The sequence below is a fragment of the Podarcis tiliguerta genome (assembly GCF_965153285.1).
Source record: "Podarcis tiliguerta genome assembly, chromosome: 10".
Taxonomy (NCBI): domain Eukaryota; kingdom Metazoa; phylum Chordata; class Lepidosauria; order Squamata; family Lacertidae; genus Podarcis; species Podarcis tiliguerta.
Window position 1 is genome coordinate 41,079,138 of NC_139543.1, and position 13,994 is coordinate 41,093,131.

General features: G+C 40.9%; 1 protein-coding gene across 5 annotated transcripts in view; it reads left to right on the plus strand.

The window, feature by feature from the left end:
* ANO4 (anoctamin 4) overlaps positions 1 to 13,994 on the plus strand; it is a 128,326-nt gene that overhangs the window by 64,334 nt on the left and 49,998 nt on the right. For all 5 annotated transcript variants that reach the window (XM_083400510.1, XM_083400511.1, XM_083400512.1 and 2 more), the window contains one exon: positions 395 to 553. In XM_083400510.1, coding sequence (XP_083256636.1) covers positions 395 to 553 — 159 coding nt within the window. The remainder of the gene's footprint in view (positions 1 to 394; positions 554 to 13,994) is intronic.

The window sequence follows — 13,994 nt, forward strand, 5'->3', positions numbered from 1 at the left end:
TTAAAAAGTAATAACATTCAGGTAACAGCAAAAAAAAAAAAAGTTCCTATTTATTCCAAAAGCATGGGTATCTAAATGTCAATGGGTCACATGAGTCTCCTGAGTCAGGGAGTTCCACAGTTGAGGTCTGCAACTGATGGGACCCTGTCCTGCATACCTACCTGCTGAGCTTTTGCCATGGATGAGATCTGGCAGACTGGTTCATATGGGAGATTCTGATGAAGTGTGCTTCATCTAGCTGTATGATGCAATGTTAATCTGATAACTTTAGTGATTATCATGTAATAGTTTTATATATCAGACCTTTATATTGAAATCCTTTTGTTTGCGTGAATAGTGTTAAACCAAACACTAATATAAAGAATGGAACAAATGATCTGATTTTTCTTCGCAGGGAGTACCAGAAAAAAATAAAACCAGTGGACTGTACTTTAGGGATGGAAAATGTCGGATTGACTACCTCTTGGTATACAGAAAATCCAACCCACAGAATGAGAAAAGAGAAGTTTTTGAAAGAAATATCAGAGCAGAAGGACTTCAGATGGAGAAAGAGGTAAGAAGGATCCCCTAGGAAACATTTTCGAAATTCAAATCTGCTTGTAAACTTTATGCAAACAAGGATATTCCCATGCAATTAATGATTTAATGCATTTGATCCATGACCCCTTTTCATTTTTTTGTAGTTATACTAACCAGCTTGGCATGTCCACTCTAAACATTTCAGTTGCCAGACCTGCTCCCGCTATTCCTGACTATTGGCCAGGCTTGCTGGGGCTGATGGGACTTGTGGTCCAAAACATCTGGAAGAAATCATGTTGGGGGTGGCTGACTTAGGAGCTGTAGGAATGTGACAATTGAGTTGTAAGAAACTTGCAAAGCCTTAAGCACTTTGCACAGGCCATTCTTCAGGAACCTGCCACAATACATTTCTCTCTCTATTTGCTTAGCTATATACTTTCTTTCTTAAAGTATATATGACAAACTCAGCATGTAAAAATTACTCCATTGTTGCACACTGTGAATACTCATGAATTCTACTGCTTGCTGCCAAAGACTGTATTTTGATGGTTTTTCTTTAGCTGCGTAGCCCATAATTCTAATATACATTTATTGCATAGAATCAAAGGGAAAGTTTTACAATGTTGTTTCTCAGTTTTTACAACCCAGAGTCTTCACTACTGAAATATGCATTGTTAAACAATTCCACTTGAAGACTATTGGAACAGGCTTTTGTGTCTACAATTCATAATGAAATAATACACTGCTATGCAGTATTGACTGCAATGATAGAAGGAAGTTAAAAGCATTACTGTTTCCGAAGCTAAGGTGCATTTTTTCTTGGAATGGTCCTTTATCAAGCTAATGTGCAACATATACATCTCAAACAAAACTCCTGACATTTCATTATTCATTCCTTTCATTTTATTGTCTCACTGATATCCAGCTTTATTTCTCATTCATTCCATTTGATTTGGTGTGTGACTTCTTTTGTAGTTTGGCATCACTCAACATTTCTAAACTTCAGGATGATCAAAATGAGGTTTTGTTGTTTTAATGTGGATTTTAAGCACAGGTGTGGATCTCAGCAAAACACTGTTACCTGTGTGTAAGTAAGTCTGTTGGCTAGAAGAAGAAAAAGGGATTTCCACTGGATAGGAACCTTTGAGCTCTGTTAGGGTGTCAGGTTCATGCACTAATAAATCTGATTTTGATTTTTTTATTTACTTATTCATTTAATTTAATGTAGACTGGACTTTTCAGTAAAATACAGCAAGGCAGAATTCAATATACAGAATTACAGTAACTTTGCCAACAGCAACAGTTATAAGCATCAAAGCATATTAAAGGCAGGCACATGAGTATGCCTTCAGAGCTAATGTTAAAAGATGTCCAGATTCAGATAGGTGTAGATACTCATCCAAATGACCAGTATCCAAACCATTTAGCATAGGATAGTCTTCAAACTTTTGCAATCAGAGACTCACCTTTAAGCCAAACATATGTTTGAGTATTCATTTCTTACTTGCTTTTTGAAAAACCATATATTTATATGTTGGTACTACTGCTGTTGCACCCTACCTTAGATCATACTGTTTCAAAAGCCAAAAACAACTGTTTGGACTGTGCCCAGAAATGTAATATGATCTGATTGTCCAGCAGCCCCAACAAGGAGTCTAGTGGAGAATTTCTCAGGCAGCCATGTTCTGTACCACCTCTAGTCTCCTCCTTACTCAGCGCTGCTAGAATGTTTTGAAGAAACTCAGCGATGTAGAGGCACTATTGAAGTGCAGGAACTGAACACAAGAGTCCCAAAAGTCACACTCCCAAGCAAGAGTCCAAAAAGTTAACCAATCTATTTTGCACACATGCAGATACACAGAGTACATAGCAAAATAACCCATGTATTAGGATGAGCTGGCAGTCATAGAATAGTGCAAGTAGATAAATAGGTACCACTGTGGCAGGAAGGTAAACAGTGTTTCTGTGCTCTCTGGCACTCATCACAGTCCTCCGTTGTGCCAGAAGCGGTTTAGTCGTGACCTGTAAAGCTGTCTCCTGGCTCCCTCGGCCTGAAAAGTGAGAGGAGCGCCACACCGCATAGTTGCCTTTGACTGGACTTAATCGTCCTGGGGTCCTTTACCCTTTTACCTTACTATAGAATAGTGTTTGGTATCATTCTCTACTAGGTGTGGGAAACCTTTAGCACTCTAGATGCTTCTGAACTACAACTTGCATCATCCCTGGCCCTTGAATATGCTTTCTGGAGCTGATGGGAGTTGTAGTTCTGCAACATCTGGAGGGCAGATGCTCTACGCTGCAAACATAGTAAACTTAGAAGTTTTGCTATTGCCTCATTCACTTGCAAGGTCTGTCATGGCACTTTGGCAGATGATGGCATGACTGTTGCTCTGGAAATAATGTCCTCAAGCCGCACTCTTATACTTTACCTCTCTACTACGCTACTGAGAATGCTTCAGGGCAGTGCTGGTTCTGCCACAGCAATGCCACTATTTCATAGGGTAGCTGCTTTGATTATAGCTGGAGTGAATTATTGGGAAAGGAAGTCGTTTTCAGCCATATCCTTTTTTCATAATGTTTTGGCTTGCAAATAAAAAGATGATTTGCAAAATGTAGCCTGGGGAAAAAGATCAATATGAAATATGACTTAGACAAACTAGGAACAGTCCAGAGAATTAAGTGCACATAAAAGCCTTTTTTTCAGAGAGGCACTTACTGATCGGCTTTTAAAAGGTGATCATATGAGCACCTACATATAGAGTGGTCATTTGTTTAAACCTTTCCAGATAAATGGGCCCAAAAATAATGTAGAATCTCATTCATGGTTCCATATGGAAGCATCTTACTAACCCTGAGTAACCTTCCAGCATACATTTCCATATGATCCCCTTGAAGTCTATTGAAATTGATCCCTTTCGGTAGAACAGGTGCAGTGATGTGGCTAAGGAAACTATGACTCAGGGATTCTCTGTTTCAAATTTCACCCGTGCCACAAACTCACTAGAAAAGTTACTCTCGCCAAACTTAAGTTTTTCCGTAATAGAGATAATAATACCCACTTGCCTTTTAGGATTGTTCATATTATAGCTAGTTAAGACATGTGAAGTACTACACATGACAATAAAAGAAAATTGCTGTAAATTGGTGAGTAGGTGGTATATGACACCTGTTAGAATACAGGGAAATTAATAAGGACTACTCATCAAGATGCTGGAAATTCAGAAAGAATTAGAGGATTTATATCACATGTGGTGGGAATGAAATATGGCAAAAGAAAAAGGAAGGAAGAAGATTATAATTAAAATATTAGGGTGTGAAATTCCTTGTCACACACATAGTTCTTGATGAACTATGGGAAGGAATCAGTAAGACCACAACATAAAGAATTAATTAATATATGATAACAGATGCTAGGATTGCATGTGCTAAGAAGAGGAGCCAGCCATGTGTTATGTACTCACCCTGGGCCAGCAGGGGGATACTGTAGATAGTTATGCAAATAAGGGATCGAAAGTGACGTTCAGTGATTGGATAGATTTAGAAAGTTGTTACAGTAACCTTGTACTGGAGCTCTATATAAGCAGGCTGACTGAACCCTTCAGTTTATTGGTATATAAAAAAAATGCATTGGCTTAAAAAAAAAAGAAGAAGATTCAGGGAAGCAGACCTGGGTGTTTTTCTTATGACACAATGCACATGGCTTTGTTTTGGGATGTTTTACTATCCTGAGATTCATTGGAGTTCATCTTGAAGTAGGATAATGTTCACCAAAACAATTTGTGTTTTGTTTTTCAAGGGTCTGGGTTACTGAGGAACAAAATTTCTCCTCTCATTCTTTGTATTGAGCCATTTCTCATAGTTTCGGTAATATCTTTATCTCATGTTAATGTGATGAATGGAAGGAGAAATTAGAGATGTAACAAGTGCATATCCTTGAGTGATTCCTGATAACAGTCCACCAAAGCGAAGAGAGAGGCTATAAATAATAGTTAAGGATAATAATAATCATAATAATAATAATAACATACCTTTACATATGATTACACTGAAGAAAATGATTTTGTGAAAAGGTTTGCTCACTTTATTTTGGCACATTAAACCCACTTCCTTGCTTTTGTAACAAGTTACTTAATCTTGTTAACCCAAGGCAGTTATGATTATGATTATGATGTTAATAATAATAATAATAATAATAATAATAATAGCAGCTCTCCCATCTGACTGGGTTTCCCTAGCCACTCTGGGTGGCTCCCAACAGAATATTAAACAGAATAAAACTTTAAAACTTCTTCTAAAAGTCAGGTAGTTGTTTAATTCCTTGACATCTGGTAAGGAGGGCCTTCCACAGGGTGGGTGCCACCACCAAGAAGGCCCTCTGCCTGGTTCCCTGTAACCTCACTTCTCTCAGTTAGGGAACCGTCAGAAGGCCCTCGGAGCTGGATCTCAGTGAACGCTGAACGCTGGGGGTAGATGTGTCCCATTTCACACACCGGATGGTAGAATTATTGTTGATGTTTTAGCCATAGCATACTCAATGCAGCATTGAAATGATTGTTGGAAAGAGTAAGTTGATTTTCTGAATCTAAGTTTCGTTTGCAGAGCTGGCAGTTAGAAAAAATATATATTGTAAACTCTGCAAATGTGAAATGAACCACAGGGAAGGAATAAACATTGAGTCACCGATGCCACTCTTAGCATTTCTTGTGTTGCTTTTCTTAAATAATTCTCATATCCACTGGCAGAGGAAGAGGAGTGTGGGGGAGCAAACCGCCCCCAGCAGTGGGATCCCAGTGGGGTGCCATCGTGGCTGCTCCCCACCCACGCTGGGCACCACGCCCCCTCAGGTGGCCCACCATGCCCCCAGGACATGCGCCACGCCCCTGTGGGTGGCCCGCCATGTCCCCGGGATGCTTGCCAGCCTGGCCCCCGCCTGCTCTCCACCCCCCAGTGCCGGAGCATGAAGCTCTGCCACTTCTCACATCACTGAGTTCTAGTTAGCACTTTTTTTGCTCACATTGGACACAATTAAAAACATTTTAGAGAAAAGAGGCGGCCACTAAGAAACTGGCTAAATCATCCTATTTATGTTTTACATACTTCTTCACATTTGTTTAATAACATGCAGCTTGTTGAACTCCTCTACAAAATTCCTTCTGTTCAGATAATGGTGTCTCTGGCATTGACTTCAAAGGATCAGTGTGATTTCACCCTGCATGTTTAGATATTTTAAACTATTAGATACTCATCCAAATTTGAAAGGCATATCCCTCCTCATTCTATTTTGGAGTTTTGGTGATAATGACACTCCAGACAGAAGGCAGAAAGCTTGTTCCCAAATAGATACAAGGAATGGATGAACACCCCTCTGCTTGCCATTGGGGATTATGAGCATTCCTTGTGCACAATTCAGAGACTTCAAAGGATTTTGCAAGTGCTCAAAAAAAAAAGAAAAGAAAGAAAGAAAGAAAGAAAGAAAGAAAGAAAGAAAGAAGAAATTGCAGACAAATCCTCCATCATTATCCTAGGTAAACAGTGGTAAAAAGAAATAAGTCACTCAAGAATTATTAAACGCTCATATGTGAAATTGCTGATTGTCCAACAATATGGTCTCCATACTAAAGAGCAAGGAAGCAGCCAATACAATTCCTTTCTCTAAAATGGGATCCTGGGAATTAGAGGCTGGTAAATTGTTGGAATGCGGGTGGCACTGTGGGTAAAAGCCTCAGCGCCTAGGGCTTGCCGATCGAAAGGTCGGTGGTTCGAATCCCCGCGGCGGGGTGCGCTCCCGTTGTTCGGTCCCAGCGCCTGCCAACCTAGCAGTTCGAAAGCACTCTCGGGTGCAAGTAGATAAATAGGGACCGCTTACTAGCGGGAAGGTAAACGGCGTTTCCGTGTGCGGCTCTGGCTCGCCAGAGCAGCGATGTCACGCTGGCCACGTGACCCGGAAGTGTCTTCGGACAGCGCTGGCCCCCGGCCTCTTTGAGTGAGATGGGCGCACAACCCTAGAGTCTGTCAAGACTGGCCCGTACGGGCAGGGGTACCTTTACCTTTACCTAAATTGTTGGAAGGCATGTTTAAGCATATTGGGAAAGCCTATACATAAAACATATAGAAAAAGAATAAACATGGTTTCTGCAATGGTAAGTCCTGTCTCACTGACCTTTTAGTGTTATTTCAGAGTGGGAACAAGCATCTGGATGGGAATTATCCAGTAGACATTATATATTTGGACTTTGAAAAAGATTTTGACTAAGTCTCTCATCAAATGGTCCTTGGGAAACTTGGGTATCTGATCCAGCAGGGCTTTTATATTCTTACAGTTCTAACACTGTGGGAGAAGAAAACAATAATAAATTGTTATTATACACAATAAGGCATGTTCCATGTTATTTCACAGAGCTAGTTTGTGTTAAACCGGGGTGGTTAACGATAAGAAATGCAATTGTTAACAAATAAAGCAAAGAAATATTATAAATATTCACAACAATCATACTGTTACGAGTTATGGGGGACAGACCACCCCATAACCTCTATATTCAGTGAAGGGTTATAATTTGAGGGAACTCATAAATTCATGAATTCAGCAAGGATGGAAATAATACCAGCCAACTTCCTCATGAGGTCAGCCTGGAAACGGTTTACTGGGGGGCGAAACAAAATGGTAAACCATCAGCAAAACATCAGACTTTTGAGGCAGGGTTACTAAGGTAGGGTTACTGTTGGCCTGATGTAAGCAACAGGGAAAAATTGCCTTTTGCAATGGGCTTGAGAAGCAGATATTTCCAGGATGAGCTGAAGTCCTCCCAGACATTTGTTCTTTAATTACCTTTGAGATTTTCATCTTGTGAAGTGGCAGGTAATCCATGAGGGCTTAACTTTTAGAAGACATCCAAAGATCAGTCACCCCAGGCAAAGGTTTCTTCTAGTTTGAAATGCAAATCCATTAACAGAGTAAATGTAAGTAGTCCCTTATGGGATTTAATAAAGTCCTTGTTTCAATAATGATATACAAACTAATGAATACCTATTGAGCAGGTGAGGGTTCACTGCCAGCTCTCCTTTTCATAGACTTCACAATGACTTGTCAGCCAAAAATGAGCCATTAGAATGCAGTTGTCTGTGACCTTTCATAACTTTATTTCACTCTTCCTTGAATCTTCTGGGGAATGCCATTTCTTCCCACCCAACCAAAAGAGGCTACAATGCCACCCTTCAAATGAAGGGCCCCCAAAAGAAAAGTCCTTGCCTGGTGCTTAAAAATAAAGGTGGCACCAGGCATGCCTCCCTGGGCAGAACATCCCACAAGTGGGGTGCCACTACTGTCAAAATCAAACCCTGTGGAACCTCACATAGAGTTTCCATAGGGCTGAACCGTGTTAAGTACCACCCTCTCAAAATGGTCACCACAAAGCAGTGCCGCAAACTTGCAACTCAGATAGCTGTTCCAGAAGAATACCATGGTTGGTGGTATTGAAAGCAACTGAGAGACCAATGGTTTTTCTGGATCTTTTTTTATAATAGCAGCAGACACCTGCCCAGCTTGATAAAGTGCTTTTGAAATTATCATGTATGGAGTTGCTATGGTTGGAGGGAGGGGAGTCAGAAGTGTGCCTCCCTTGAGGATGTGAGACTAAAAGCCCCTCTATCTCTGGAAAGTGGAAGCCATCCCAATGCCAACTATAGCTTTTGTAGTTCAACATGTCCCTGCTGGGAACATGCTTTACCTAATTACATCAGTGTCTACAGCTCCCTGCAGCACGATGAACTATTTTAACATCCATTTCCAGAGGCATGAATCTATTACACTAATTATATTCCTGTATACTTCAAACCCTTCTAAATGGTATTTTTCCTCCATGAATTAAGATGTCTTTGAAAACAAAGATAGAAGCAACCATAAAATGCCCTAAAGTGGTTGCCTACTTTGTCCTATAAATTTAAAATTTCTGCTTGAGGTAATTTCTGTGCTACGGTGCCAAGGTGCCTCCCTGTGAGGAGAAGCAGTAAAAGGGTTGAGGCATATAATTAAAAAAAAAATACTCTGTATCTACCACAAATATGCATATGTGATGTTCCATGTATGTGTACCTGCCAAAGAGATGTGTGTGCACTTGTCAATCTTCTCTGACGTTGCTTATCCATTAGGCATGTTGGACAATTGAATCTTCTTGCAACCTGTGGACTTGCAACCAGTATCTGGTGCTGTTAAAACTGATTGTGTCCTCCATCTCTCTTGTGGCTAAGAGCATGCCCATTCCCTAAAATTAGCTTGCTAGCCTACTAGATAGTGTTTGGGTTTTTATGTTGGGGTGGCAGTCAATTAACAAACTTTTTGTTTATGATCTGTCTGATAAGTATGTGTAGATACATTCAAATTTGTCATCTCAGATTTTAAAGAACCCAGGCTTGAACACTATTGCAAGGATAGCAAACGGAGAACATCATAGAAATGCATGTGCAATTTGCAGCACTGAAGTGGGGTAGCTTACCCCATGGTGCAAGCCTGGCCTGGGCAGTGTCTATGGAGGTCCTGGCCTCCCGGATAACAAGACCCCATTCTTGGCCTTTCTGATGTGGTCCAAAGGAAAGCAGAGCAATACATTTGGCACCAGCTTGGCTTGCAGGAATTGCCAGAAGGAGACATACCATGTGTGGAATGTGCAGTGCCATATATCAGCTTCTTTGTAGAAGTCTGCACATGTGGATTATCAGAAGGGGAATGGCACCAAATATTTTAGTTTGTCCCAAGTTGCGACATCTGTAGTTCTACAACAATATGTAGAACTTTTCTAGGCATTGCATTGCGTGGTCCATTAGTTAAATTCTGGGGGTGGGGCACATGGAAAAACTAAATTGAGAAAGCTAAATATAAAGAACCTTCTAATGTAGTTCCTTCTGAAGTCACGGTCCTGCAAGCTACATAATGTACCTACAAGCGAGCAAGGACTCGCGCACTTCCATGCGTATGTGGTGAACCTGCAAATTGTTAGAGGGACTGAGCCTCTAGAGAAGAAATAAATGTGTGCCCATCAGAATCTCATTTTGTTTAACTTTTCTATTGCAATAATCAAATCTGCTTGCAATGAAATGTGGGTGAGGCAGAATGTTCTGTGTAACTTTCACAACAACAGACACTTGACAGTTTGCTAGCAATTGTACTATACTAAAACAAGTCATGTGATTTATTTATTTTTGTTCTCAAGAGCCATAGCAAATATATCTTAATTTGTTTTGCTTTGATGTTTTATGCACTTCTCATGTTCTAAAAGATGAATGTCATGGTTTCTAAAGTGAACATTCTTTGAAGAACTGACTAAATGTTGTCTGTTTTGATCCTCGTGTCTTTAAAGATGCTTTGTTACAGCAAGTCACGGTTATGGCAGTGCTCAAAGCCCCAAAGATGTTAATTTCATGAAGCAAAAGTATTTTGTTTTTTACTTGGATGCATAATGATATGCTGGCAACCCAGGCTTTGAATTAAAAACCTCACACTATACAACTAAAGAATCCAAATTATCCCAGTATAATGCAGAAGGCGTTGCATACATTTACACAATTTGCAACCTTTGTCAGTCCAATTTATTGAGGGTTTTCTTACAGAATTTAGCTGGGGAGGAGATTCAGTTTTTATAAAGGACTGACAGGGGTGGACCAGGGTGGCTAGATGCAAAACAGGAAGTGGAAAGTGCAGCAGATGCATTAGAATTTCACTTGTTGCTGAAATTCCCTCTCCTACAGAGCAGGCACAGAAGCCCTCTCCTCTTTTTTACCTGCCCACGTAGCAGAGTACAGCCACACGCTGGCAGCAGTGAGGTTGATGGTTGTAGCTTTATAGAGACAACACGAAATGGAATGGGATGCTTCTGGGCTTCTAGGTCATGTGGCCACTATGATTACACTTAACTGGATGGAACCAATGACTCTTAGGCTCTTTTTCTTCTATTGCAGCAGTCTGTAGTTTCTAAAAGGAAGACTGGGATAAGGTGGGAAAATGGAAACACTTTTTCTTTCTCAGGAGTGAGATGCAAGGACATGGGGAATATCCACAGGGGATTTCAGGAGTCATAAAAGGTAAAGGTACCCCTGACCATTAGGTCCAGTCGCAGACGACTCTGGGGAATCTCCACAGGAGATTTCAGGAGTCTTAGCTTTTCGCAAAAGTGGAAAAATAGGCTCAATGAGCTGAAAGGATGATGAGGTAATATAGGTGTGGAGGCAGACAGAAATTGGGTAGCTTACCAAATGGAAATATTCACTCAGTATCTGAAGCCCCCACAGACTTTCCTTGATACATTAGCAGATATTGCAAATATATTCTCAGTTTTTTCTCCACAATTTTGTGTACTAAGAATTTGTTGTTTGGGGGGTTTTTTAAAGTCGTACTTAAAGCTGAATTATTTATTTCAGCTATTAGATTTCTCGGCTTGCTTAACAGTTAGATCCTATGCATGCTTTCTCAGAAGCTCTACTGTGTTCCATGGGACTTGAGTCCTGTGGCTTGCAAACTATTTACAGTGGTACCTCGGGTTAAGTACTTAATTCGTTCCGGAGGTCCGTGCTTAACCTGAAACTGTTCTTAACCTGAAGCACCACTTTAGCTAATGGGGCCTCCTGCTGCTGCCGCGCCACCGGAGCACAATTTCTGTTCTCATCCTGAAGCACAGTTCTTAACCTGAAGCAATATTTCTGGGTTAGCGGAGTCTGTAACCTGAAGCGTATGTAACCTGAAGCATATGTAACCCGAGGTACCACTGTATTCAGATTACAGGCTAATAAAATATCTCAGCTTCAAACTTCAAAATAATACTTTACCAATAAGATAACTCCACATATTGGTAGGATAACTTGTAAAATCAATTTGTAAAATATATTTGGAAAATGCGTCATTCTTTTTAGCAAGTGATCTCCCCATACCCAACAGTTGTTTTCTAAGCCTGAATATTTTCAGGTCTTACAAGCAAGCCAAGACTATTTTCCTCTTCTTGACTGCATAATTTAACGGCTGCTTAAGTGGGAGTGTCATTTGAATGTGACAAAACCTTTTTTTATTTTTGTTATTCTAAGAGAAAGTATGATGAAATATACTGTTGATAAAAACCTTCCCTTGGTACAACTTGTTTTAGTCTTATAAGGAACAGGGGGGGGAATCCTATCTGAAGTTCATAAATCTATTGTGAGCACTGCAGTTTTAACTGGCGCAGAGCTGAAATTTTATGTGGTTTTTGAAGAGTGCAAAAATCTCATTGTTGCAGTGATGAGAAGAATGTGGTTCTTTCTTGTGTGGTGTGGGGAGCTGTTTGTTATAAGCACGTAGGGATTGGCCAGGCGCAGGCCTTCCAAGGGCGCAGACCCAGGCGAGTGCAAAAATCGGGCCTCTCCACGCCTATACAGCTCCTTGCCAAGGGTGCAAAGGAGCCTGGGTACGCTTCTGGTTCTAAGTAATAGACGCTTATCTTTGAAGATGGTTTGTAAGCTTATATGCAGAGTGCAGCACCCTATCTCTCGACCCAGACTGAAGTGACTTGGCTGCTACCTACTTTTCACCTGTGCTCCATCATGATCACCAGAATATGCTGAGAGCACTTGCCTATTCGTAGCCTCAATAAATCAAACGTGAATGAAGGAGTGTGCTCAGTGACCTGTTTCCACCTATGGAATACCCTGCCTTTGGCAGAGCTCATGCCTAAAATACTAGAGGAAACAAATACATGGTTTTAGTTTAACCGAAGAAGAAGAAGAAGAAGAAGAAGAAGAAGAAGAAGACGACGACGACACAAAAAGAACACCTATACCTGTAAATAATAGCTAGAACTTACAGGTACAAAAAACAAATGCAATGTCTCAGTTTTAATATAAATTTGCATAGACCTTATTGTAGTTGCAGAAAGACTTTATTATAGTTTCTCTTCTGTGTGCCTTGCAAATACTGTAGGAATATTGCAGGTGAAGTGGATAATTAATTTCACCAATGTGCATCTCCTGAAGACTCCAGAAACTAATACATGAGCATCATTTCAGTCTCATCAGCATCCTACATCTCTGCAACAGTTATAATAACAAAATACTGTAATGATAGTTTTATCCAGTGAGGTGTTTATCCAGTTTGTGATTGCCTATTGATGAAAGGGATGCCATAGGTCTTAGAAGATACAAATTGGTCAACATATTTCCTGGAAAATGTTTTGGGCCAGCAATTCTTCTGAATAGCTACAGTTTACTTTTTTAAAAAAGTCTAGAGTTAATTCTGCAGATGGTAGTACCATGGAGGAGGACATGACTGCCTGCCTGAACAGGTGCACTCCACACTACAGCATTTTGTTGCAGATCTTGCTTTTTAATGCCATTTACTTGAACAACGCATGCTTGATGATGATATATTGCCAAGACCTGAAAATACATTGAAGTTGCTTATATAACAATTACGTTGAACCTTGAGGTATAGGCAGCATCTGAAAGAAAGTACAACTGTGTTCATGAAAGAGTTAACCAGAGATACTACCTACTGCTACATTTCAATGCGCCTGATGTTGGTGCCAGGGGAGTCAAGGATGGCATCTGAAGTGCTATTTCCTTGCCTCTATCAGTGGATGGAGAAAGTAGTTCCATGCAAGCCAACATCAACTACTGCCTCTGCTCCTCCTGCTGATGGTATCCAAGACTCTGAAATTTGGTGTTTTGGGGTGAGGAAGGGTGCTGGAGGTTTGGGATTCAATTAATCGAGGAGTTGAGGGAGGCAGGAAGCCGTCCTCCCCACCTTCTGCTGTTTACCTCGTTAGTTAAAGGTAAAGGTAGAGGGACCCCTGACCATTAGGTCCAGTCGTGACCGATTCTGGGGTTGCGGCACTCATCTTGCTTTATTGGCCGAGGGAGCTGGCATACAGCTTCCAAGTCATGTGGCCAGTATGACTAAGCCACGTATGGCGAACCAGAGCAGCGCACGGAAATGTTGTTTACCTTCCCGCTGGAGCGGTACCTATTTATCTACTTGCACTTTGACGTGCTTTTGAACTGCTAGGTTGGCAGGAGCAGGGACCGAACAACGGGAGCTCACCCCGTCGCAGGGATTCGAACCGCCGACCCTAGGCTCTGTGGTTTAACCCACAGCGCCACCCGCGTCCCCTACCTCGTTAGTTACTTCACCCAATTTTCTTTCATTTGAATTAGACATTCATTTATGAAGAAATATATTCAGTGGTACCTCAGGTTAAGAACTTAATTCATTCCGAAGGTCCTTTCTTAACCTGAAACTGTTCTTAACCTGAGGTACCACTTTAGCTAATGGGGTCTCCCACTGCCGCCTTTCTGTTCTCATGCTGAAGCAAAGTTCTTAACCCGAGGTACTATTTCTGGGTTAGCGGAGTCTGTAACCTGAAACGTCTGTAACCTGAAGCATCTGTAACCTGAGGTACCACTGTAGTTCTTAAGAAAGTTGCAAAAGTTCTTTGTAACTTTCTTTATTCACTCTAAGCTGCTTG